We start from the raw sequence: 23,502 nt of genomic DNA, 5'->3' as shown, positions 1-23,502 counted from the left end.
CTCCTTGTGTCTGACTCTTCCCTGTCCTGAGATTCGCTGTGGAGCCTGTGTGGTGAGGAGCATGAGAAGACGTGTGCAGTGAGGCCTGCAGGAGTGACTTCCCTGGGGAGAGGAGCCATGGGCCTGGAGGAACACACTTGTTCCTCCGGCTGGGGGCCTTGGCAATCTGAGCTTTCTGAAGCGAGGCAGAGTTCACCATCAGTTTTCTTCGATGCCAGCCTCAACTGAAAATTAAGGAAGAGTAGCTCCCCATCCTTAAATGATCAACTGAGAAATTAGCGAGACTTGGGAGCTGAAATCTGGGTGTAGACAGGGCTATCAGGATGGGACTTGATCGTAGAATTGTGCAAGGCAGACTGCAAGGCCAGGATGCTGGAGCAGCGGGGCAGTCAGCCGGGAGAGCTGCCTGGCATGTTGTTGTGTGGTAGGGCAGGTGCTCACCCATCATCATCCCGGGTGCAGCTGTGTTCCATCTGCTCCTGGCCCTTTCTTTCCTGTTCACCGGGATATTTCCTCAGTTGCAGGGAGCAGGCTGTGGAGGTGACTCCTCTAGATGCTGAACACGGGACAGAGTGGGCGGAGCAGCCTCCTCCTCACACTGCCACCTTCCAGGCCGGGCTGGGAACCACATGGAGGACAATGCATCGGCTGTGCTGCCTTTTCAGGGGATCCCAAGGCTGAGCGTGTGGATGGGGTCGGTTTCTGCTCTGTCCTTGTAGGTGGAACGACCCACCTTCTCTGCAGCAGGAGAGGGGATCCCAAGGCCAAGTGTGTGGATGGGGTGGCGGGTAGGGGGTTCTGCTCTGTCCTCGTAGGTGGAACAACCCACCTTCTGTGCAACAGAAGAGGGGAGCTTGAGTCAACCAAGCCCCCTAAGCTGGATGCTTCTTCCTCTGTCATTCTGCTCTCAAGAGAGTTGAAGTGAAATGGCTGGGGATGTTTCTACCGGTTAACCAAGTCTCCTGTGATTGATGGGCCGGGACAGAATTTCCAGCTTGCTGTTATCTTATTTCCTCTACAGATTGTTTTATAATGTTTCCTCAAAACCAGATATTTTTCTCTCCTGTGGTGGTGGTACAGGCGTTGCAGTCTGTAGGAGAAAAGAGCGAAACTGACTTCACAGCCAGCATTTGAGGCAGCAACTCGTCCCTGAGCTCCAGAGCACATGTGCATGTGGCTGCCTCTGTGGTTCAGATTTTGGACAGCCTTTGTAAAATGGGTTAACAAGGCACTTCCAAAAGCGACCGATCAGTCTCTGCAGTGGGCAGCCAATGGCTGCGGGTGTGGTGCCCAGCATGCATAACGCTGCACACAACTTTAGTGTTTCTGCAGAAACCAAGCCTTTGTTGGTGCTGGCCAGCACCTCGAGAACGCTCATCGATGGGCGGACGCGGACTCCATGTCATATTGTTTGTGGTTCCGTGTTCAGATGTCGGCCTTGTGTTCCGTGGGGAGACAACCCGTGTCGTGAGCCTCAGTGAGCTGGTGAAGGTGGCCGCAGAGGCAAAGGCTGCCCTCCAACAGTGCCCATCCTTCACTAGGAAAAGCAAGTTGACCAGCTCATGTGTACATCATGATAACTTTTCACTTGCTTGCTTTATTTTTATTAAAACTTGAGTTTTTAATGCTTCTAGGAATTATGATTTCATCAGTCTTAGAAGAAAATACAACAGATTCCAAAAAGATTAGCAGCTAATGAGTATTCTGTGTGTGCTGGACCTTGTGATTGGGAAAGGCCTCTGTGTATTGATGAGGTGGTTTTGGCCCGTGTGCTGCGCTGGCCCCGGGAAAGGCACTGCTGCTGCGCGGCCCCCTTGCCATCTGCGAGCTGTTGGCTTTAACGTGTGGATTCTTGCCTCACTAGAAGCACCTTTCTCACCTCCTCTGGATTTCTGCAGGCTTTGTTCTTTGGCTTTTTCCCTTGGCCTTCATCACTTATATTTCAAAAGCACTGTTGTGGTTTTAAAGTCCTTGTGACTGACAGGAAAATGTCTCATTAATGAAGAAGATGCCGATTGGTGCTGGTGTCGGCCATCCCGGCCTCGGCAGCCACAGGATCAGTTGTCGATTGAGTTAACAACTGCCCCTGCTGCCGGGGTTGGCTTCCTGTGGCAGCCTGTGGCGATGAGGTGGCCGGGGTTTAATTCTGGACCCCAGCCGGTTAAACCAAGCAGGAAGGGGCCAGAAACAGGTGTGTGTTTAACATATGAGTTTTATGTGACGTAAATGCTGTGGGTTTTTGTTTGAGAGCTGAGGCGGAACTCACGTTGCACGGTGTGCAATGCTTGTTTTTAATATTCCAATGATAAGGCAAACAAGATACCATGATGACTGTGTCTTCTTGAGCGCCGTTGAATTATAAACTCTGTCCACTGAGACCATGCTGAACTTCTTTTTCCTTCTCTTGCAGGTGACATCACACAAAAAGGATATGAAAAGAAGAGGTCAAAGTTAATTGGAGCCTACCTGCCACAGCCTCCGAGTATGTAACCCCTATGAGTAGCATGAGTCATCTCATTTCGTGCATTCAATGCATCATGCCAGAGAAACACCTGGAGGCAGACGTTTCTGTACTCCTGAGACTGTAGGAGGAGGCGCCTGGCCTTCACGCTCCGGGCATCTAATTCCTTTGAACAATCACACATGCTGTGTGAATGTCTAAGGCACATAGAATTTTTCTAATAATGTGCCTAATTTAATAGGTGTTTCCTCTATAAGTACAGATCAATATTGTGTTGATTACTTTAAAATGCTGTAATCATAAAAATACACTTTATGATTTATGATTTCAACATACTTGGTTTAGAGAGTTATTTATTACTATTGATTATGGTTTAATCCAAGGCATTTTTTGCTGTCTTAGGAGGCCAAATCTAGACAGTGCTGTGATATCCCACCTAGGACTCTGAAACCGTGGAAGTTTCTTGTGTGTTGGGAGGTGGTCGTAAACATGCATGATGATTGCTTCCCTGCCAGCGTTTCTACATGTGCAGACTTGTAGCTTCTCTGCACTTGAGCTAGGTTCTGTAAATTTCAGGAGAAAGAACCTCATGTTAGACTAGGATTCTAGCACCTCAGTTCCCAGGCAAGCTCAGTCAGCTGGAAAGTGACCTTCCTTGACAATTTGCTAGGCTCGAGGAATGGCTTAAAGCTAACGCAAGCAGTTTCTTCCTCAAGCACAAAAGATAGCAATGTGAATTTTAAAGGTGGAAAATGAACTCCTTAGTTTTTATCGTTGAAACAACATTTTAGAAGGTTTAAGGATGCATGTGTCCACACCTGCGCAAAGCCCAGTTCTGTTCTTCTCGAGGCCCTGATGCCTGTCCGGCGTCCTGTTGACTCAGCAAGGAAAGTTTCCTGGGGCTCGCACTCCAGGAAGCTCGGTGTGGAGCTTCTGCTATTTGTAGTTTTGTTTTCATTTCCTGTTGTTCTTACCTTGATTTTTGAGACAGTGCTGTAACGGTGGATGTGTTCGTGTAGGCCTTGCTTAGCGGAGGCTTAAGTCAGGGAGAGATGCCGAGGAATCCGAGAGAAGGGAAGCAGAGGGCTTGGCGGAAACGCTGGGGCGAGAGGCTTCAGGTGGTGCTGGGCAGATCCCCTGACGGCCTGTGCCCCCTCCCTCGTTCTTTTCTCACAGAGCCATGTGGTGACAGCTGCCCCAGCCCTGTCCCTGTGAGTTCCCCTCTGCAGGTGCCCTCATGTCCTGTGGAAGGGTGGGAGGCTGACCGTAGGCTGCGGACGCTGTTGGTTTTAACTTTTGTGCCTTGCCGAACAAAAGTGAAACAGAAGCAGTTCCCTGCTTCTCAGGACGGTTCTCCAGCGCGCTGTGGTGCCCACGGTGGCCCCAGCCTTGGCCTTGGCTGGGATCAGAGGGTGGCCACGCCGTGTGGTCCCCTTGGTGGTCTGTGTGCTGTTCTGCATGGGGTCGGCAGCTCTGCTCAGCGCTGTAACAAATTTAAAAAAAACTAAAGTTTGAATTAATTAGTTTTTTTTCAACTTGTTACAGCAGCAAATGGAGCTGCCGTGGTTCGGTGTAGACTGCAGCACAGTGAAGGAGCGCCGAGAAGAACGTTCCGCTCTGCTCACATCGGGGTGTGTGACGTCCGAGAAGCCGCGGCCCGGGAGCGGGCGGCCAGCACCGCGGGGAACCGGCCTCTGTTTTACTTTCGTTTCGGTGAGCGCTGCTTTGCTGAGAGCCAGGCCCACAGCAGGGACAACATTTGAAAAGGGGCCACCCTCCAAGTGCCATCCTGTATAGGCCCGTAGGGCGTGGCCTGGGCCTGAGGGTCCCATTCATTCTCCAGTGAGCTACAGCCAGAGCACTCCGCGGGCCCAGAGCTCACCAGAGGCCGGCTCTGTCCCTGTGAGTCAGGGCCCAGTTCTGGGTTTCCTGTTAAAGTAGAATGTTGCTTTCACGATTCCACTTTCTCAGTTGGGGCACCACTTACAAAACAGGAAGAATGCATGACAAATTATAAAGCTGCTCTTAAAGTCACTGGTCTTCTTACAGTCAAAGACCTCATTAAAGGATGAGCTGTTAAGTCTTGGCCTGTGAGATCTGCTAGAGGGAGTAATTTTGAGATTTCCATCCCAAAGAGCCAAGTTCGGGTTTTTGAAATAGAAAAACCAGTCAATCATAGAGTATGTTCTTAGGGGTAAGGATTCTGTTCAAAGGTCAAAATTACTTTGGTGGATAGTATTTGGAATATAGGAATTTCATGAGACAATAGGGGAGTTCAATGCATTTTCCAATAGAATGAAAAAATCATATTCAGGTTGAATTTTTAAATTCATGTTCATGGTTATACTTCAAAATTTGGTGTTTTAAAATCATACACAAGGCTGGGCGCAGGGGCTCACACCTGTAATCCAGCACTTTGGGAGGCTGAGGCAGGGGGATTGCTTGAGCCCAGGAGTTTGAGACCAGCCTGGGCAACAAAGGGAGTCCCCATCTCTACAAAAGAAGAAGTCAGTCAGGCATGATGTGGTGTGCCTGTGATCCCAGCTGTATGGGAGGCTGAGGCAGGAGGATCTCTTGAGTACAGGGAGTCAAGGCTGCAGTGAGCTATGATTGCGCCACTGTACTCCAGCCTGGGCGACAGAGTGAGACCCTGTCTCAAAAAAAAAAAATCAGTAAAATCGAGTCATAGAGGCACACTTTATTATTAAAATTGGCCATCGGGATTTCAGAAGGGGATACCCCTGCCTTTGTCTCCCAGCCTCCACCACCTTCCTCCTCTCCAGCCCCTGGCTGATGCCCTCACACCCTCAGGAGCAAGTGGCAGAGTTGATGAGAAGGTGACAGCACTGGGTGTTAGCCATGAGGTCCATTTCAGAATTTATCTGCTGGAAACGTGAGGAAACAGGAGGAGGGATGGCCCAGACCACCTGATTCAGGCCCAGACACTGGACTCAGGAAGGGGGGCTGGGGTTCCAGCCAGGCTGCGTTCCCCTGCTGACCTTCATTAGGAGATGCTTCTGGTGATGAGCGAGCATACACCATGTCTGACTATTCCTGGGAAGTTGGAGTGTTGTGATTAACTTCCACCCTTTTTTTCCCCAACATTTATATCCGTATTTCTCCAGCAAGTATTCTAGAAGTGTTTCTAGAATGTTTGGGATGCAGGATTATGAGCTGCATTGGGAGTTCCATTCTCTAGGCCAGCCAGGTGAGTCCCAGTGGCTCAGGAGGGCAGTGGCGGTATCAGGGCCCCCGGTCAGGGTTCAGCAGTGAGTGTGGTGCTGAGCGCCTGCCTAAATCTAGTTGAGAAAAAGAGTGCCAGGAGCCAGGAAGAAATGTGAGGATCATATGTGCAGTGAAAGGGTCAGCGAGAGTGCCTGAAGATCATTTTCAGGGAGAAGACCCTGTTTAGGGAAGCTGCCCACTTGGCACCTGCCATTTTGCGGTTCAGACCCACCCTCATCAGCCCCAGCCCAGTTAAACTGGTAAACATAGGAAATGGACTCCACTGTGTGGCACCCTCTTCGGGAATATCTCAGTAACACTGTGGGCTTTGATAACAAGGCTCGCTGCTTTTACAGTACAAGCCATGGAGATTTAAAGTAGTAAAATTTCAGTGTGGTGGCTGTAAACAGTGAAATCTTCCTCACTCAGATACAGTTCCTCTTTCTCACAGCAACTTCTTATGTGATTGTCCGTGAAACGTTTCTTGGTCTTGAGCGATTTATGAAGATCCAGTATTCCTCTCCAAGCCCAGCTTGCTTTTCCTCCAACAGCCAGACAGCTTGACCCCAGGTGCCAGTTACAAGGATTCTGTAAGGGGGTCGGTGTGCCCGACACAGCCTCTCTCTGTGGGGTTGTTGTGTGAGCGGCCTCCCATGGTCAGTGAGAGTTCAGCCCCACACTGTTTCCACTGAGACCTTGATAGCGGCCCTGGCCTGCAGGCTCGCGCTGTGCTGTCTGGCTGTTGATCCTAATCCCTGATCACAAACCCAGAGTTTTCTCAGTTCCTCCCTACTCCCTGCTGCCAGGGCTCTCCAATGGCCACGCTGCTGTCTACACTGGGAACTCTGCCCAGGCTGCACATTTGGCCGTGTCTGGGTGGTGTTGAAAGGTAAGTTCGGATACTACGTCATGAGGGATTTCCCCCGATCCCTTGCTTGGACAGTCCACAGGCCGTGTCCGGGTGGTGTTGAAAGCTCAGTTCGGATGCTGTATCCTGAGGGATTTCTTCCCTGACCCCTTGGTCCTGAGGGATTTCTCCCGATCCCTGAGTCAGATGGTCCTGGTTCCCATCTCCCTGGCGTCCTAGCTCTGAAACACCACGGGCGTAGTTCGGTGGTGATTACTAAGTGCTCAGTCTCCACCCCACTTCCCACAGTAGGAAGTAAACCGCCCAAGGCCCTGGCTGCCTGCTCACGGAAAGTGGATGTTGGGCAGGTATTTGCTGAATGGATGCCAGGGTGTGGGACAAGGGGCCGAGTCTGCCCATAGGGTCAGGCTGGAGCAGCACTTGCTTGCCCTCTGCCGAGTGGCCACCCCCACCATGGTGTGAGAATGGATGTGCAGTGTCCTGAGGGCAGACACCACCATGCCCACATGATGCTCAGATTCACGCAAAGCCTGAAATGGGCACCGGAGACCTTCCACTGCCTCAGGTGTCTATCTGTGCCACGGTTTTATTTTTGTTCTTGATTTGGATAAGTTTAAATGGCAGATGGTAACATGTAAGTGCTAATTAATGACCGAATTGACGGAGGGCAACATATACCTCAGTCCAGCCCAGTCAGTGGATTTTATCATTTTTAGAACCTGGCCTAAATCCTACTGTTGGATCCCGTAAGTGGATTGCATGTTCCCATGAGAACAGCTGTTTTGGCCTGAGTGCTGTTGCTTGGCCTAAATCCCAGCACTGGATCCTGTAAGTGGATCACATGTTCTCCTGAGAACAGCTGTTCTGGCCTGAGTGCTGTTGTTTGGCCTAAATCCCAGCACTGGATCCTGTAAGTGGATCACATGTTCTCCTGAGAACATCTGTTGTGGCCTGAGTGCTGTTGCTTGGCCTAAATCCCAGCGTTGGATCCTGTAAGTGGATCACATGTTCTCCTGAGAACAGCTGTTCTGGCCTGAGTGCTGTTGTTTGGCCTAAATCCCAGCGTTGGATCCTGTAAGTGGATTGCATGTTCCCATGAGAACAGCTCTTCTGGCCTGAGTGCTATCGCTTTGAGTGGCTGCGTTGCCCTTTCTCCATGGAGAGGGCTTCTTCTGAGGCCCATTGCAGATTCTCCTGCTGGGTTTTGACAGTTGTGAGAGAGGAAGTGGCCTGGAGTTGGCGTTTGTGAATCTTGCACTTTGGTCACATACGTAATGAGAACCTTTCTTACCTTTGCGGACGTAAATGCCACTTTGTTCTGTGTTCTTTAGAAGACGTGGCTGGCTGACCATGGCCTGTTCACCTGGGCCTGCTGTTGGTTGGTCTGATGCTTCATGTCAGCAGAGGCTGTGCTTTCCCGGGGCAGGTGCAGAGCAGGTCTGCATTCTTGTTCTGCCGTGAGCATTACAGTCTTGTGACCCCAGCGCAGCCATTTCCTGCATGTGCTGGCACAGAGATCGCCTCCTCAGCTGGGCTGCGGGGTCCTGGGAGCCTGTCCCTGGCAGGTTTCCCCCACTTAGGGGCAGGCCGTGTGGTGGCTCACAGGGTGAGGTGCAAACTTAAATCCCAGAGAAGGAGAAATGAGATTGTCTAGATTGCATTGCCTGTGACTTAGCGTGAATCTTTCTAGATCAAGTTGCTGCAGCGAAAGGTGAACCACCTGTGTTTCGGGTCAGCTGTGTTCCCACTGGTACTTCCCAGGGTACCACACTCAGTTGCCGGAGACGTGTTCCGTCACACGCAGTTGTAGATTGGAACCCGTGCATTTCCTGGCCTTTTTAGCAACATTTAATAATCACATTCCTCATCCCAGATGTCAGTCGCTAGGGATAGAGGGTGCAGCTGAGCCCACACCATGCGGGGTGTCTAGGATCTGAGCAGAGTTGGGTGTGTCTCCAGTGGGGAGGGTAGTGCCCACTTTGGAACTGCTCATGTGGGTTTTGTGAAAAATCCGAGGTATAAGCAAAGTGCAGAAACGTGTAGCCCCGGCCCTGATGGAGAGATTGTTATCTCATCCAGTGAGCACGACCAGAGGTCAGGCTGGGGGATGAAGCACAGATGTCAGACCCTTCCGACTCCGGATCGTCGACAATTTCCCATGTGTGAGCCCCTAATCAAGTTAAAATATTATAATAGGAAAATGGTTGTTAAGCAAACGTATACCGATTTGTGGTAAAGATTTCGGTTCATGAAAGATGGATAGAAAGGAGGACAGCATGGGGCTAGGTACGATGGCTTGCGCCTGTCATCCCAGCACTTTGGGAGGCTGAGGCGGATGGATCACCTGAGGTAAGGAGTTTGAGACTAGCCTGACCAACATGTTGAAACCCCGTCTCTACGTTTCTGTATAAAAAAATACAGAAACTAGCTGGGCATAGTGGTGGGTGCCTGTAATCCCAGCTACTTAGGAGACTGAGGCAGGATAATCGCTGGAACCCAAGAGGCGGAGGTTGCAGTGAGCCAGGATTGTGCCATTGCACTCCAGCCTGGGCGACAGAGCAAAACTTTAAAAAAAAAAAAAAAAAAAAGGGTGAGAATTTGTGGGGTTGGGGCAGGTGGGTTTCAGTCTTCTCATTGTGTGGTGTTCCCATCTGAGTAAATACAAAGGAGCAGTTGTCCTGTTTGCTTTATGCCAAAGTTCTGGATTGTACTTACTTTAAAAACAAGTTCTGCGATATGAACAAGAGTGTGTAATTGGGTCCTGGAGAGAGTGCTTTGGGACAGATTCTGGATTCAGAAACTGCTTTGAGACAGACCTGAAATACAGAACAATCCCCAGCAGTTTCACGAAGGGCCCAGAGTGGGCTTCTCATGCAGGGCATTCCTGTGGAGGCCTCCATGGAGCATGGCGTGCTTGCCCCTGGGTGCCCGGGAAGGAGGCCAGGAGAGCTCTCAAGGTCAGCCATAGAGATGTTTATGCCTGCACCCCCAGCATACCTGGACACACGATGAATGAGAACAAGATGGGAATTTGGAGCAAGGCCTTGTCATCTTAAATCCCATATACTTTTAAAATTTAAGTTTTCCTCCACACATTATTGATGATGTCTTTTAAAAACATGTTGAAAATCAGGATTTTCAGTGTACTTCTGACTCTCTAAATTTAGAAATCCTGACTTTTTTCTAGTACATTGAACATCCTGAAGAACCACGTGGCGCCCGGGTTGCTGGGCTCCCAGCCTGTGGAGCGCTGCTGTGTCAGAGGGTGGCGGCTCAGGCCTGCCCCATTCTGAGGGTGACTTGAGGATTGCCGTGTTGTCCACTGTCTGCTTTTTCATGGTATCAATGAAGTGCCCTCCTGCACTTATCTACTAACCTGGAATTGATGGGCTGCTCAGTTCACAGAACTCTATTGTTAGAATTTTCCCTGGGGAATCCTTTCTTAATTATGTGCTATAAGTAATTGAAGGTTTAATAAAAATGGTGCTCAGACCTGGGACAGTGGGCATTCCACTTTGACTCAGGTCCGGGGTTTGGGGCACAAGAGATGATGCGACTGGACAGGAAGGTGGAGTGAGGCTCAGAGGGACCCAGTTCCAGTGAAGGAGTTGGGAGCTTTGTTCCGTGGTCATCAGGATGTGAAGGAATGAAACCGTCAGAGCCCTCCTGGACCAATGTGGGGAAGACAGCCCTGGGCACTGGGAGGAAGCAGAAGCCACAGTACTCTAGGCAGAGAACACCTGCTATGGACAGTGCCCAGGCAGGCTATGTGCTGACCCCAGGAGGAGACAGGTCATAGGGGATTCAGACATTTGAAGATGGGGAGCACCCGAAGGCCCTCATGCCAGGTTGCTAAGGGGCCTAGGAGAGGGGCCCATTTGCAAATGAAAAGGCAGTCACAGGAAAATGTTCAGACACCATACAAGGGTGGCACCAGGCCGCCCGCACTCACAGATCCGTTCTGCACCCGTGTTTCCTTGCCAAGAAAACAGCAGAAGGAATGGTCCCGGCCTGGAGCTTTTTGTGTTGATGAATGGTGAAGTGTAAAGTGCTTAGGCCAGGCTATCACTGCTGCTTCTGTCCTAAGAAAGGTTCCGGAACTTGCCCAGGATACCACAGAATCACGGGAGCCAGATGGATCGGGGCCCCAACCGCAGGCGTGGGATCTCTTGTCTATGGAGGGCTGGAGTTGAGCTGGTGCCTGTCATGGCCAATGCGTGAAAGCTGAGCAGGTGCTCCTGGGAGGAGAATCTCAACTCCATCTCAGCTTGTATTTGCCTGAGGAGGCCTCGCTTTTTGTCCTCCAGACTTTTGCATGTTTGGATGCAGCCACACCATCTCCCTGGGGACCTCCCCTTCCCAGGGACCGTCCATGCCCGCCTCTCTCCCTTACCATGCCTTCTGTCATGAGGCTTCCGATCTTTCTGTGACTCTCCTGAGAGCTGATTTTCAGCCCTTCTGTTTTATTCGTTTCTGTTTTCAAACTTTTGTTGTAAACATTGCATTTCGACCTATGAGAGTAAGTATTCACAAGGTTGGTGTGCAAAAATAGCTTTTTGATATCAGACATGTAAGGCCTGTGAGAAGCCAAGCAGCAGCCTAGAACTCTGTAGACCATTGTTTGTGGGCACCAAGAGGAGGTTAGGCTTGGAGGTGATTCCAGGAAGCGTGTTTGAATGGACTGGATAGTTGTGGGACTAAGATCGAAGGGGAAACATTGAAAACGCCAGGCCACCAGTTACGCTTGGCAACTTGAAAATGTGCATTTATCTCTATTTCTCCCCAAACTGTGCTAAGATGTCAGTGACTGTATAAGGTATAAATCCACAAGACAAGAAGTCATGTAGAGGAATTTGTGGTTCATCATTTAGCAGAATGGAGAAAGCCAAGATGCAGACACTGGGAGAGCTATGGGCACTGCGGGTGTGGAGCCAGGAGACCGGTGTCCAGGAAGCAGGTGGCCGCCTCTCCCCTCCTTCCAGCTGTGTGTGTTCTCTGGAGAAATTAAATGGGGAGGCTCCAGACTTGGGAATGGTACTGAAAACAGACGGCCCAGATCAGAGCACACATATGGAGGGAATAGCCCAGCCCAGAGGGACGAATGTGCCTGTGTTTGGTTATAAAACTGGAGAGGAGAGGGCTCTTCTTTTGGCAAACAAAACAGCCCAGATGAAAGCCCTCCTGGGAAGAGATGCGGTGTTGTGCCCCCATAAGAAGAAAAAACTTGCTTGCAGCTCCTCCAGTGGGAATAAAGAAAAGATGATGGAAGGAGAAAAGAAAGGAATGGATACTACCCAAAGATTATAGCATCAGAGTGACGTTTAGCTTCTCACCAATAATGGAAATAAAAGGCAATGAATGAAAGTAATTTTCACCTAGAATTCCATATGTAGGTAAAAGACCCAGTCACACTGGGTAGAAAGAAAAGCACTTTCAGATGTGCCGGGCCCCCAAGTGTTCCTTCTCGTCCGTCCTTTCTGAAGAAGCCACTTGAGGTGCTCCTTAAGAACGGGAGAATAGAGGGGGCATTGAGGAGCATGAGAACGGGTGACCAGCACAGTGAGTGTCCACAGCCGGTGGGAAGAAGGGCAAGGCCCAGTGACTATAGCACGTCTGGGGTCAGGGTGGGGCTCCAGCAGTTGGAAGAAGGGCATGGCCTAGTGACTGTAGCAGGTCTGGGGTCAGGGCGGGGCTCCAGCAGTGGGAAGAAGGGCGTGGAGCAGTGACTGTAGCACGTCTGGGATCAGGGTGGGGCTCCAACAGGACTTCCAGGAGAAGCGAACAAAGATTCTCACCAGGTTGTTAGTGTTTGATTGTGGGTAAGAAAAGTATGGGAAACAGTTTTCAGTGCTGCTGCAGAATCATGAAAGGGTTGGCCACAGGTACATTGAAAGCCAAGATAATAGAAAATAGATTAAAAGTATTAACTCCAGCATCATTGAAAAGCCTAAGATAGGAAGGTATTTTAGCACACTGCGGACCCTGCAGAAGACCATCTGTACATAGCCTTGGCGTGATGACCACAGTGGCTTAAGGGGTGGTATCTAAAAAGGACCATTCAGGAAGTCGCATTATAAGTCTATATTTATGAACGTAAGTGCCAGGTAACTACTATTTTCACATGAGATTGATAGTACTCTTTGATTTCCTAAAATGCATCTGTTTGATAAAAAGGTAATTGAAGATCATTTTTAAGCGATCATTTGTGAATGATGACTGGAAGAGGTTGGTAGCAGCAGACAGTTCAGTCATCAGGAACTGTAGTGATTTGGACGCTTGCTGAAAGAAGAGCACATGGAACTTCACAAAATGGCGGCGTAGGAGCCGTGCTTTACTCAGTTCTGAACTCACCCGCCTGACGGGGGACCCACACGGGTGCCATCAAAGGCTGCTGTTCAGAAACCAGCAGAGGAAGAGGAAGATTAAGTCTGCAGACTCGACAACTGTCCCAAGAGCCCAACGTGAAAAACCAGGGACTAAATGTTTCTTTTGTTAACTTAAAACTTTTATTTCTTATTTACTTTCAATCAAATATGACTAATCCTTTCCAGAAGAAGCATCTGTTAGTGATTGGTGCTCAGTATTGGAGCAGTTCTTCGTGGAGCTGTGAGGATGACACAATTCCTGTGGGGTTAGTTTTGTCTAGTTGTGTTCCTGGCCACCCTAATATTACCTGAGTATAATCAATACCGTGACAGGCAGATTCGGGTCAGGGTTTTGACCAATACCATTAAATCATTTTTATCGGACCACATTAATGTTTTTTTGTGATTCATAAAAGCCGTAGTCAAATATAATGTGTTAAAACACTTGGCATCAAACGGAGTAAGTTTCCAGAGAGTAATCGAGAATGAACAAAGCTGGAAGTTCATGGTATATCCGGGTTACCTGAACTATATTGTTAAATTATCCTATAAGATTTATTTTAAAACTAACTTTAATAATGTACTTTTAAGTTTTCTTAAGAATATATATGACCCATTCTGTATATTTATTACATGGAAAGGTCATACCTTGAGTCTGTGTCTTGGGCCCGGTTGCTCTCACCCTAACTCCAAGGAATCCAGTTGTCACCTGTGGCTGGGTTTGTGTCCCTCCCTGTGGTGCAGGGGGCCTTTGCACTGTGAAATGACCATGGCGGCATCCAGGCAGGAGTGACCTCCTCACCTGTGGGAGAGCTTTCCCCTCAGCCCTCACCCTCCTGCCTGTGGACTCTGAGGTGCCCCCATGTCCAGTCCCGTGGGTGGCTCTGGCTTTGCTGTGAGGAGGGAGGGATGATTTGCTAGAGTCTGCAGACTCCACTCAGCACAGCCATACCTCACTCTGCTGTTTTCCCTGAAATGCAGGGGTGGACCAAGCTTTGCCGCAAGAACGCCGGCCTCCCGTCACTCCTTCCTCTGCCTCCCGCTACCACCGCCGACGGTCTTCAGGGTCACGAGATGAGCGCTATCGGTCAGGTAAGCACGGGGCAGGGCATGGTAGTAATTCGTCCATCTGCCGCTTTTGCCAAGAAGGTGCCTGTGCCCAGCCACTGCGAGAGGCAGAAGCGCAGCGGGTGTGGGTCTCCGGCAGGCGACGAACCTCCAGTTTTCTGCGCAGACACACCCTCTTGGGAGACTCCAGTGTCTGGTAAATGGTAGTTCTTCACGTGCTTTAAAAGCCTATGTTGTTTATTTAGAATTTCATACTCATTAAAAAGGTGATAATCTCATGTCAAATCTTTCTCATTTTTAGGTGTCACTATTAAATAATTTTGTAATCGTGGTTGCTAGGAGAGTCTTTCTCTTTTTACCCTCAGTGATTTGTCCTCCAGGTATACTCTTCTAAATGGAAACGAAACCCATCCACTGTCATACGTTTCCTGTTTGGTTTTCCCCTGTGTTTTATGATGCTATCTGCACGGGGTTGTCTGGAGACTGAGTTGCCACTGTCACCGGGGCTTGGCCAGCTGAAATTTTATTGATTTAGCAACAGAAAACTTAGGCAGTCGGGCATGGTGGGGCATGCCTGTAATCCCAGCCACTCGGGAGGCTGAGGCAGGAGAAGCACTTGAACCTGGGAGGCAGAGGTTGCAGTGATCGCACCATTGCACTCCAGCCCGGGCAACAGACCAAGACTCCATCTCAATTAAAAAAAAAAGGCTGAGTTTAGTGGCTCATGCTTGTAATCCAGCACTTTCAGAGGCCAAGGTGGGTGGATCACAAGGTCAGGAGTTAAGAGACCAGCCTGGCCAATATGTTGAAACCCGTCTCTACCAAAAATACACAAATTAGCCAGGTGTGGTGGCATGCACCTGTAGTCCCAGCTACTCAGGAGGCTGAGGCTGAAGAATCACTTGAACCCGGGAGGTGGAGGTTGCAGTGAGCCGAGATCACACCACGGCACTCCAGCATGAGTGACAGAGTAAGACTCCGTCTCAAAATGAAACAAAACTAACAAAAAACTTAGGCTGTGATTGATGTTTGAATTACTCTGAGTTTTTCCAACATGGAGGTTCAAGTGCTTCTTTAAAAGAAAATTACTTGTGAATTCTTTTGTAGTTCCTGGGGCACCGGTTAGGACAGGGGTGATCGCTGCTGATGGACCTGATTCATGAGTCACTTTGTTTTTCACATGCGCATCACGGGCGTTCTCACATTGAGCTTCATGATAAGCAGGTGAAGTGTGACTGTTGTCTCGTGTGTCAGAAGAGGAGACTGAATGTAAGGGATTATGGAACTCACCCGGTGGTCGAGGAAATCCTGTGAGTCTCAGCTGTGTTGTAATGAATCTCTCTGTCCGCACAGGTTCATGTGATTAGCTGCTCTCGCCGCGTCCTCAATCACTGTCTGCCTGGCATCTTGGCTCTGCTGTCCTTTCTATGGGGGTTTATGGCTGCAGAAAGCGTCACCCGTGCAAACGAGAAGGATGTGCCTGAGAGCCTGAGTGAAAAGCCAGTGCACCTCCTTAGCATCCCTTCTGCATTCTCCGAGGAGGCTTTGACCCCAGGAAAATGTGTGGGGATGGGATGGAGGAGGATTTGTTCCCAAATCCAACCTCCCTTATTTCAGAACTGTCTTAAACCCTGATGCGTACCGAGAGCTTCTCTTACTCACGCGGGTGTCTTGGATGCCCCCGTCGCATTCGGGAGAGTGGAGGCGCCTGCGTGCCGTCAGCCTGCGACGAACGCTTCCCTCGCCCTGTCAGTGCTACTGTGTCGGTGCCCTGTCTGTGAACACACAACACACCGAGATGGAAGCCAGTGGTGGTCTTCCTTCTGTTTTGTAGATGAGGAAACAGAAGTTCAGGGAGGCTGCATGATGGCTGAGGATCACAGGGGTCGCTCATCACAGTGGGATGAAAGCCTGACGCCTTCCCACACAGGAGAAGAGGCCAGCATCAGTCGCCATTGCATCTTGTTTCCTACATTCTGTCTCTCTCCGTGACGCTGCAGGGGGTTGATCAACTGTGTGTTGACCTGGTCTTTGGATCGTGTCATCTTCATAGTCCCAGCTACTTCGTGAGATAAGTGTGGCAGGTTGTGGTTGACTCACGTGCTTCTCTCTAGATAGAAGCCTGAGAGGTGAGTGTAGCAGGAGACAGTGATCTCTTGGCCTTGGGTGCGTTTTCTGTTCACCTGTGCACCTTATGTCAGCTCTTCAAAGGCAGGAAGGTGTGGGAGAGGCACACAGCGAAGTGGGTGGCTGAGAGTGGGAGGGCGGCTGGAGGAGACCAGCGCTTCAGCTCACAGACCGCAGGCTGTGCTCCGCAGGGGAAGCGAGGCTCGACGTGAGAAGCAGGGTTCATTTCTCCTGTTTTTGTAGAATTGTGAAATATCGTGCCTCTTCATACACAATCCCTCCCCTTCCCCATCCTGATTCATGTCTCTGTTGCCGTTATCACCACATGACATTCTGTCGCTCCATCTGCATATCTGTATTAGTTATTTACCCACCTGTCAATCATTCCTCCATTTATCGACCTCTCATGCATCTGTCTGCCCTTTCATCAATCATCCACTTACCTGTCAATCATCCACTTACATAACACCATCCATCCATTTTCCATCTATCATCCATCCGTCTTCCATCTGCCTCCCTATCTCTCACCTTCTCCAATAAGAATACGAGGCCCACACAGGCCAGGATCTCTGCTTGGTTCATTTGTGTTGGCCAAGCATCAATATTGCCTGGCTTCTGTATTTTGAAGGAAGGAAGATGGGGGAGCATAACACATTTGGGGGAGGGCAAGAAGTTAGGTAGGAGGGGCCAGGTTATAGCATCTTGTGTGTCATGCTCGGAAGTTTGGACTTCATCCTGAAGACGATGAGAACCACTTGAAGATTTTAGGCAAAGGCACTGTGGGAGCCAGTTCAGGGTTTGAAGATCACTTTAGCAGCATCATGAAACATGGGCTAAAAGTGGGGGAGTCCAAAAGACCCTGATATCTCTTAAGTACTGATGTGTAGTTAAGAGATCTTGGTCAGGGCTGTGCACGGTGGCTCATGCCTCTAATCCCAGCACTTTGGGAGGCTGAGGCTGGAAGATCACCTGAGTTCAGGAGTTTGAGACCAGTCAGGCCAACATGGCGAAACCCCATCTCTACTAAAAATACAAAAGTTAGCTGGGTGTGGTAGCGCATTCCCATTATCCCAGCTACTCCAGAGGCTGAGGCAGGAGAATCTCTTGAACCGGGGAGATGGAGGTCGCAGTGACCCGAGATCACACCACTGCACTCCAGCCTGGGTGACACAGTGATACTGTGTCTCAAAAAAAAAAAAAAAAAAAAATAGTACCAGTGAGATTTGAAAAATGCTCCAAAGAGAATAGCAGTAGGTCCTGAAGGTTGGGTTAACATGGAGGAACATGAGAGGAAATCAAGGTGACCTTGATGTCCTAGTTTTGCACCTGCACAGATGATGCTCCCCAATTCTGTACCCAGGGTGACTCAGGTGTCCAGCTTATGCACCTGCACAGATGATGGCCTCTGATTCTGCACCCAGGGTGACTCGGAGATGTCCAGCTTATGCACCTGCGCAGATGATGGCCTCTGATTCTGTACCCAGGGTGACTCGGAGATGTCCAGCTTATGCACCTGCGCAGATGATGGCCTCTGACTCTGTACCCAGGGTGACTCTGAGATGTCCAGCTTATGCACCTGCGCAGATGATGGCCTCTGATTCCGTACCCAGGGTGACTCGGAGATGTCCAGCTTATGCACCTGAACAGATGATGGCCTCTGATTCTGTACCCAGGGTGACTCTGAGATGTCCAGCTTATGCTCCTGAACAGATGATAGTCCCCAATTCTGCAGCTACTTCTCTTTAGAGAATCAAGCTTACTGTGTGTAGGTTACAGGTGGTAGAATTTATGAACAATTTTGTAGACATTCCTTGAAGTGTCATTTATGTGAGATACAATGACCATGATTCCATGCATGCTGTTGTAGTTTTAAAATTTGGGTACTCATCATTGTTTTTAATGAGTAGTGACTGATTGGGAGATGGAGTGCACCCTGTGACCTCTGCATTGCCTGTGAATGCTCAGGTGAGGCTCTCACTTTCCGTAGCCAACACAGAACACTTCCCTTTATATAGCATGGCAACTACTCTTCAGTAAAGCAGGAGATAGGGGTCATTATTGGGGTTCCTTATTCTCTGCTATTCACTGTTGTTACAGGGATCTAGTTGTGAGTTCTTTAAATTTAGATATACTATAATTTACTTTCTCTTAGAATACATGCTTACATGGTTTTAACAATGAGGTGTGAGGTAAGGGGAGCTTATGTTAGTCTATGACCAGTGTAAGGCTGGTTGCGTCGGAGCTTGCGCACAGCCCCCCCTTCCCTCGCCGGGAGCTCAGACACACCCCCCTCCCTCGTGGGGAGCTCGGACACACCCTCTCCCCTCGCAGGGAGCTCAGACACCCCCCTCCCCCTGCCGGGGGGCTGGGAAAAAAAGCCCCGCCAGGACCTACCTGATACCATTTTGTTCCATCCGGGCCCCACTCCCCGCCATTTTGTCCCACTCACCTTGGGCACAACCAATCAAGCGCCTCCACTCCCTATAAAACCCCACGTCTGAGAGGAGTGACCCTTCCAGTCGGACCGCAGAACCTCACACGGGAGCCTGAATACATTCCTTCTCATTGGATTATTTTCATGCTGGCCTCAGTTTCTTTGTTTTATCCTCGGCGAGAACAGACCTTACAACCAGTAGACACATTTCAGAGTTTTCTGTCTGCCTTTTCCTTTCTCCTGAGCTGACCAGGAAGACTGGAGTCATTGACGAGGAAAGGGCTGTGGCTCCTTGGGAGACTCAGCAGCTCAAGCTCTGTGACCACTCATCTTAGTGGTAGAGCTACTGTGGTTGCTTCAGTGACCGAATTTCCTCAGCCAAGAAGTTACTCTGTTATCTCTTAGATAATTGACCTACTTAACAATTAATCTAGTCAGCCATTTAATCTTTCCTAGCTGTATTTTCTCATTTCATTTCTAAACCCATGACCTTACCTTGTAATGAATTTTTACGAAAATTCTTTGTAGTGGTATGTATCTCTTCTTTTTAAATCACTTTCTTTTGGAACTTGAGTTTGATTTCGGAAGTGAGTGAATGAACAGGCATTTATCGAGCACCTAGAATGTAGCAGAGTCTATTTTAGGCACTTCATTACCTTGACTAGGTAAAGTCTCAGAGCTTAGATTCTAACTTTAGTTATCACCCTTTTTCCCACAACCAAAAACTCTGGAAAAGAAAACCCTGAGACTTGTGTTGTGCCCGTTCCATCCAAGACTGTGAGAGGAAGAATATCAGCACTCACATGCAGCACGCCATTCCCTGATGTGGTTGGAACTACTACTGTGTCGTCAGGTGAACTAAGAACCTCTGTGTGTGAGTGTGGACAGCCCAGGCTGCCCTCTCAGGCATCAGAGCCTGACCTCAGCCTCGCCCTCCTTTGCAGTAGAGTGTCCCTGTGTCCTCTAGGATGGCAAGCTTCCAACAGAGCCCAGGGACCCCCAGGGGTCCAAGAGCCTCTCAGGGATGTCTGTGGGGTCATGCTTTCCAGAATGACACAGCCTTGTCTCCTGTTCACACACACTCTTGAGCATGCAGCGGCTTTTCCAAGGCTGCCTGTGGTGGGTTATGGAGGGTTGTTCTGGCAACCAGAGGATTCTGTGACAGTGACATTTTCTTTAATAAAAATAATAAAGTGGGGGATGCATAGACTTCTGGTTTCCAGCCCAGCACCTGAGGAGCTTGGAAGTTATCACACTTGTCCCCATGAGCAAAGAGCTGTACAAACTGAAAATAAACAACTCTTTCTAGATCTGTCAAAGAATTGAGATGGTAACCTCAAACTATTGTGCTGTAATTGGAAGTGGACAGCAAGAGCAGAGAGATGGAAAATCTAGGAATTAAAAGGCAATGCTGAAAATAAACACTGCAAGAGAAATGAAGAATGTGTTTGATGAGCTGTCAGTAGCCTGGACATGCAGGTCAGAAACGCCACATAAAGAAAGGCTTAGAGAAGGAATAAGTGAAGATAAAATCTTCTTGCCTTTACTCTGTCTTCACCATTTTGCACGACTCTCCACACTTCTGCTTCTGCATATTTTACCAAAGAACAAAAGTGCAGCATGACAACAAGAAATCCTCATGGAAGGGAACACAGTCGGCCTGTGCGGTGGAGAGGAAGGGCGGCCGTGGACAGGTGGGGTTCCGCACAGCCTCTCACTCGGTCTCTCGTGGAAGGGAACACAGTCGGCCTGTGCGGTGGAGACGAAGGGCGGCCGTGGACAGGTGGGGTTCCGCACAGCCTGTCTCATTCGGTCTCGTGGAAGGGAACATAGTCGGCCTGTGCGGTGGAGACGAAGGGCGGCCGTGGACAGGTGGGGTTCCGCACAGCCTGTCTCATTCGGTCTCTCGTGGAAGGGAACACAGTCGGCCTGTGCGGTGGAGACGAAGGGCGGCCGTGGACAGGTGGGGTTCTGCACAGCCTCTCACTCGGTCTCTCGTGGAAGGGAACACAGTCGGCCTGTGCAGTGGAGATGAAGGGCAGCCGTGGACAGGTGGGGTTCCGCACAGCCTGTCTCGTTTGGCCCCTTTTACAACTTTGGCTTCTCCCAGACTCGGCTTCTTCTTGGTCCACTTTTCAGACTTGGTTCACCCTAAGGATGAGCATCTTGTTGAATGCTATCACTTGGGGAGTGTTTTCATTGCCACGAGCAGCTCTGCTGTGAGCTCTCCGACGTGGTCACTCATTTAATCCTCAGGGCCTCCCCTCTAGCAGGGACTCTTACTTACTCTCCCCTCTAGCAGGGACTCTTAATTTGCATCCCAGGAAACGGGGGTGCTTATAGGTTCAGTAACTTGCTTAAGGTAACAGAGGAGCTGGGATTTGAACCTGTGTGGCCTGGCTCCCAAACCTATGTATTCCTGCCCTGCTGCTGTGAAGCCAAGTGTCACCTTGGAGGAACAGTCTCCTCTTGATTTCACGGTTGTCTTTGGCATTGGACGGCAGTCCCCAGGCTGTGTGTGTGCTGATTGTGTAATGCTGTGAGCTCTGTGCAAATAACAGGAGCTCTAGGAAATGGATCGTGAGTTTATGACTTCAGAAGACAGAAGTGAAGGGGGTACGTTTTTCTAAAGATTTAAACCTGTGGGCATACATAGGAATCTAGGATACTAGTAACAGCAATACCGACAGCAAGCATAAAGGGTGCATTTTTATGCTACCTCTTCTCTGAGGGGTTTGAAGCGTTCCGATTTTCTTTATCCCCGAAATATTCCATTGCTTATCGTACTGCAGGATACTGGTTTCCCCCAGAACAAAACAGATCACGATCTAGTTAAACCAAAAGGAAAGTGGTGTATTAACTTTTATCTGTTTAAAGACATTAGTTAGAAGTTCATGTGGGGACTCAAAATATGAGAGTCTGAAGAGCGAGGACCCATGGCCAGTGACGGCCCTTTGGGACTGACCTTCAAGGAACTGACTTTGAAGCTGCTGGTGACTGGTTTGATACTGTTCACTTGCTCCCATTTGGAGGTAATTGGCATCGTTGCCTGTCTTCCTTCCTGCTATTGAGATGCAGTGCTAGTAGGTCTGTCCTGTGGCCTGTAATATATGGTCATGCAAGACACTAGTGTTAGGATAAGCCTGCATTTCCCAGGTGACTACGGGATGTGTATGTCCTGTGGTCATGTCACTCCAGGAATTTGTGTCGTCCGTGCCAGTGGACAAGGTGGGATTTGTCAGCAGTCTAATCCCTTTGGGCTTTTTAGGGTTAGAAATTTGTAGCAAATCCGTTGCTTCCAGGTATTTATAAAAGCAGCTGTTGCTGAGTGCTGCTGTGTGACCTGTACCTAGTAGTTCGCTGTGTATATTCCATCATAGGTAATTCTCACAGCAGCTCTACAGTATTGCTCCCACTTTACGGATGATGAAAGGGACACGTCGAGGGATTTGAGAACTTACTCAGTGATAGTGGCAGAGCTGGGATTCTGATACCAAAGCCTGGACTCTGAATCCAGTATTCTTCCGTTTCCCTGGAACACAGGAGCATGGGATGTTGCCAGTCCCTTGCCACTTCCTGTCAGTGAGACAGAATCGCAGCTCATGGAATTAAGTGGAAAGAAAAATGAATGTTTCATTTTCATTATTTTAGGAAGAGGTGCTTGCATAAAATGGAGGCATAAGGAATGGCTGCATGATGTGTGTGCTGTGATGTTGAACTTCTAATAAACTATTGCAAGAGAAGATATTTTTTATTTCTCCAGCGTCATGTGACATACTAAGTGGTTTATTACCATTTTCAGTACTTTAAGAAATGCTGTTAAAGAAATACATTTTAGTTAACCGATTTAACACTACAAATGAAAGAAGTGTCAACAACTTCTTTACTAGCAATAGTGATCTACTCAATGCTGCATGCAACTGATCCTGAATAATCCTTTCTCTCAATAGATGGGTACTTTTGGATTCTTAGAGTGAAAGGCCTAAAGGGAATGAACCATAAACAGCTGCAGCAGAGAGAAAAGACGAGAAATATATGCCTATTTTGGGTTACCAAATGCGCCTCTACCAATTTATTGTCTCTCAGTTCCAAATTCACCCTTTATTGCCTTCTTCAGAAACAGTGGATCTGAGCCCTGCAAATTCCTTCGCTCGTGTTAGTGGAGTGTGGCAGAAGCGTGTTGGGACAGTGGCTTCCCTTCTTAGTCCCGGAGCCATGCACATGGGCCCCAGCAGGTCCTGCTGCTGCTGGGGTCTCTGGCCTCTGTGTGGCATGGCAGCCAGCAGCTCACCGCCCAGCCCCGACAGCTTCGTAGGAGGTTCTCCGGCAAGAACGCCCCACCTGAGGCTGCGGGCAGCGTGGTCTCCTTGGAGCCCTGTGATACGTTTGCCCTGACAGCCCTGAGTCCAGCTGTCCCTGTTTCCTTCCCATGTCTCCTTCTCACTTGATATTTATGCATCTGCTGCTTTTCTCTTTGCTTCAATAGCACATTAATGCCACTTACAATCCCAAACTAAAGTAATGTTCTGTTTACATGAAATTTTAATCCATCACTTCCCAGCCTCTCCATCGGTGGAAATATCCTTGAACACTTTCGGTGCTCATCCTCAAAGATACTTAGAAAGCCTAGAAAATCACTGCCTTCTTTCCTAACTGCTAAGCATCCCCATTATTTTCTCCTTTCATCTTTTTAAGCATTTGTATTTCAGGCATTTGCTGTCTGTGACACTGTGTGTGTGTCTAGCATGACCAGCAAATCTTGTTACTGTTGTGACATTCGCCTACACGTCTGTCGACTCCTCTGCAATCCTGCCTGGTACCCTCACACAGGAGATTTCCGTGTGCCATTGTTTCCATTCCACAGCTTCTCGTCTGGTGTCTCATTCACGTGGTGGGGTGAAACTGAATTCAGGGCATTTGTAACTGAGGCTTTGTAGCCTCAGATCATTCACCT

The 23,502-nt window shown here is 49.2% G+C and overlaps 1 protein-coding gene across 5 annotated transcripts in view; it reads left to right on the top strand.

Moving 5' to 3' along the window:
• DIP2C (disco interacting protein 2 homolog C) overlaps positions 1-23,502 on the top strand; it is a 391,979-nt gene that overhangs the window by 193,897 nt on the left and 174,580 nt on the right. For 2 of the 5 annotated variants that reach the window (XM_064371795.1, XM_064371793.1), the window contains exons 2-4: positions 2,411-2,482; positions 4,007-4,174; positions 13,901-14,011. In XM_064371795.1, coding sequence (XP_064227865.1) covers positions 2,411-2,482; positions 4,007-4,174; positions 13,901-14,011 — 351 coding nt within the window. The remainder of the gene's footprint in view (positions 1-2,410; positions 2,483-4,006; positions 4,175-13,900; positions 14,012-23,502) is intronic. The other 3 variants (XM_064371797.1, XM_064371796.1, XM_064371794.1) reach the window with 2 other exon arrangements.

The sequence above is a fragment of the Aotus nancymaae genome, unplaced genomic scaffold (assembly GCF_030222135.1).
Source record: "Aotus nancymaae isolate 86718 unplaced genomic scaffold, 86718_ANA_hifiasm-v0.15.2.pri h1tg000173l, whole genome shotgun sequence".
NCBI lineage: Eukaryota > Metazoa > Chordata > Mammalia > Primates > Aotidae > Aotus > Aotus nancymaae.
The sequence above is the reverse complement of the archived record's forward strand: the minus strand, read 5'-3'. Positions and strand labels throughout refer to the sequence as shown.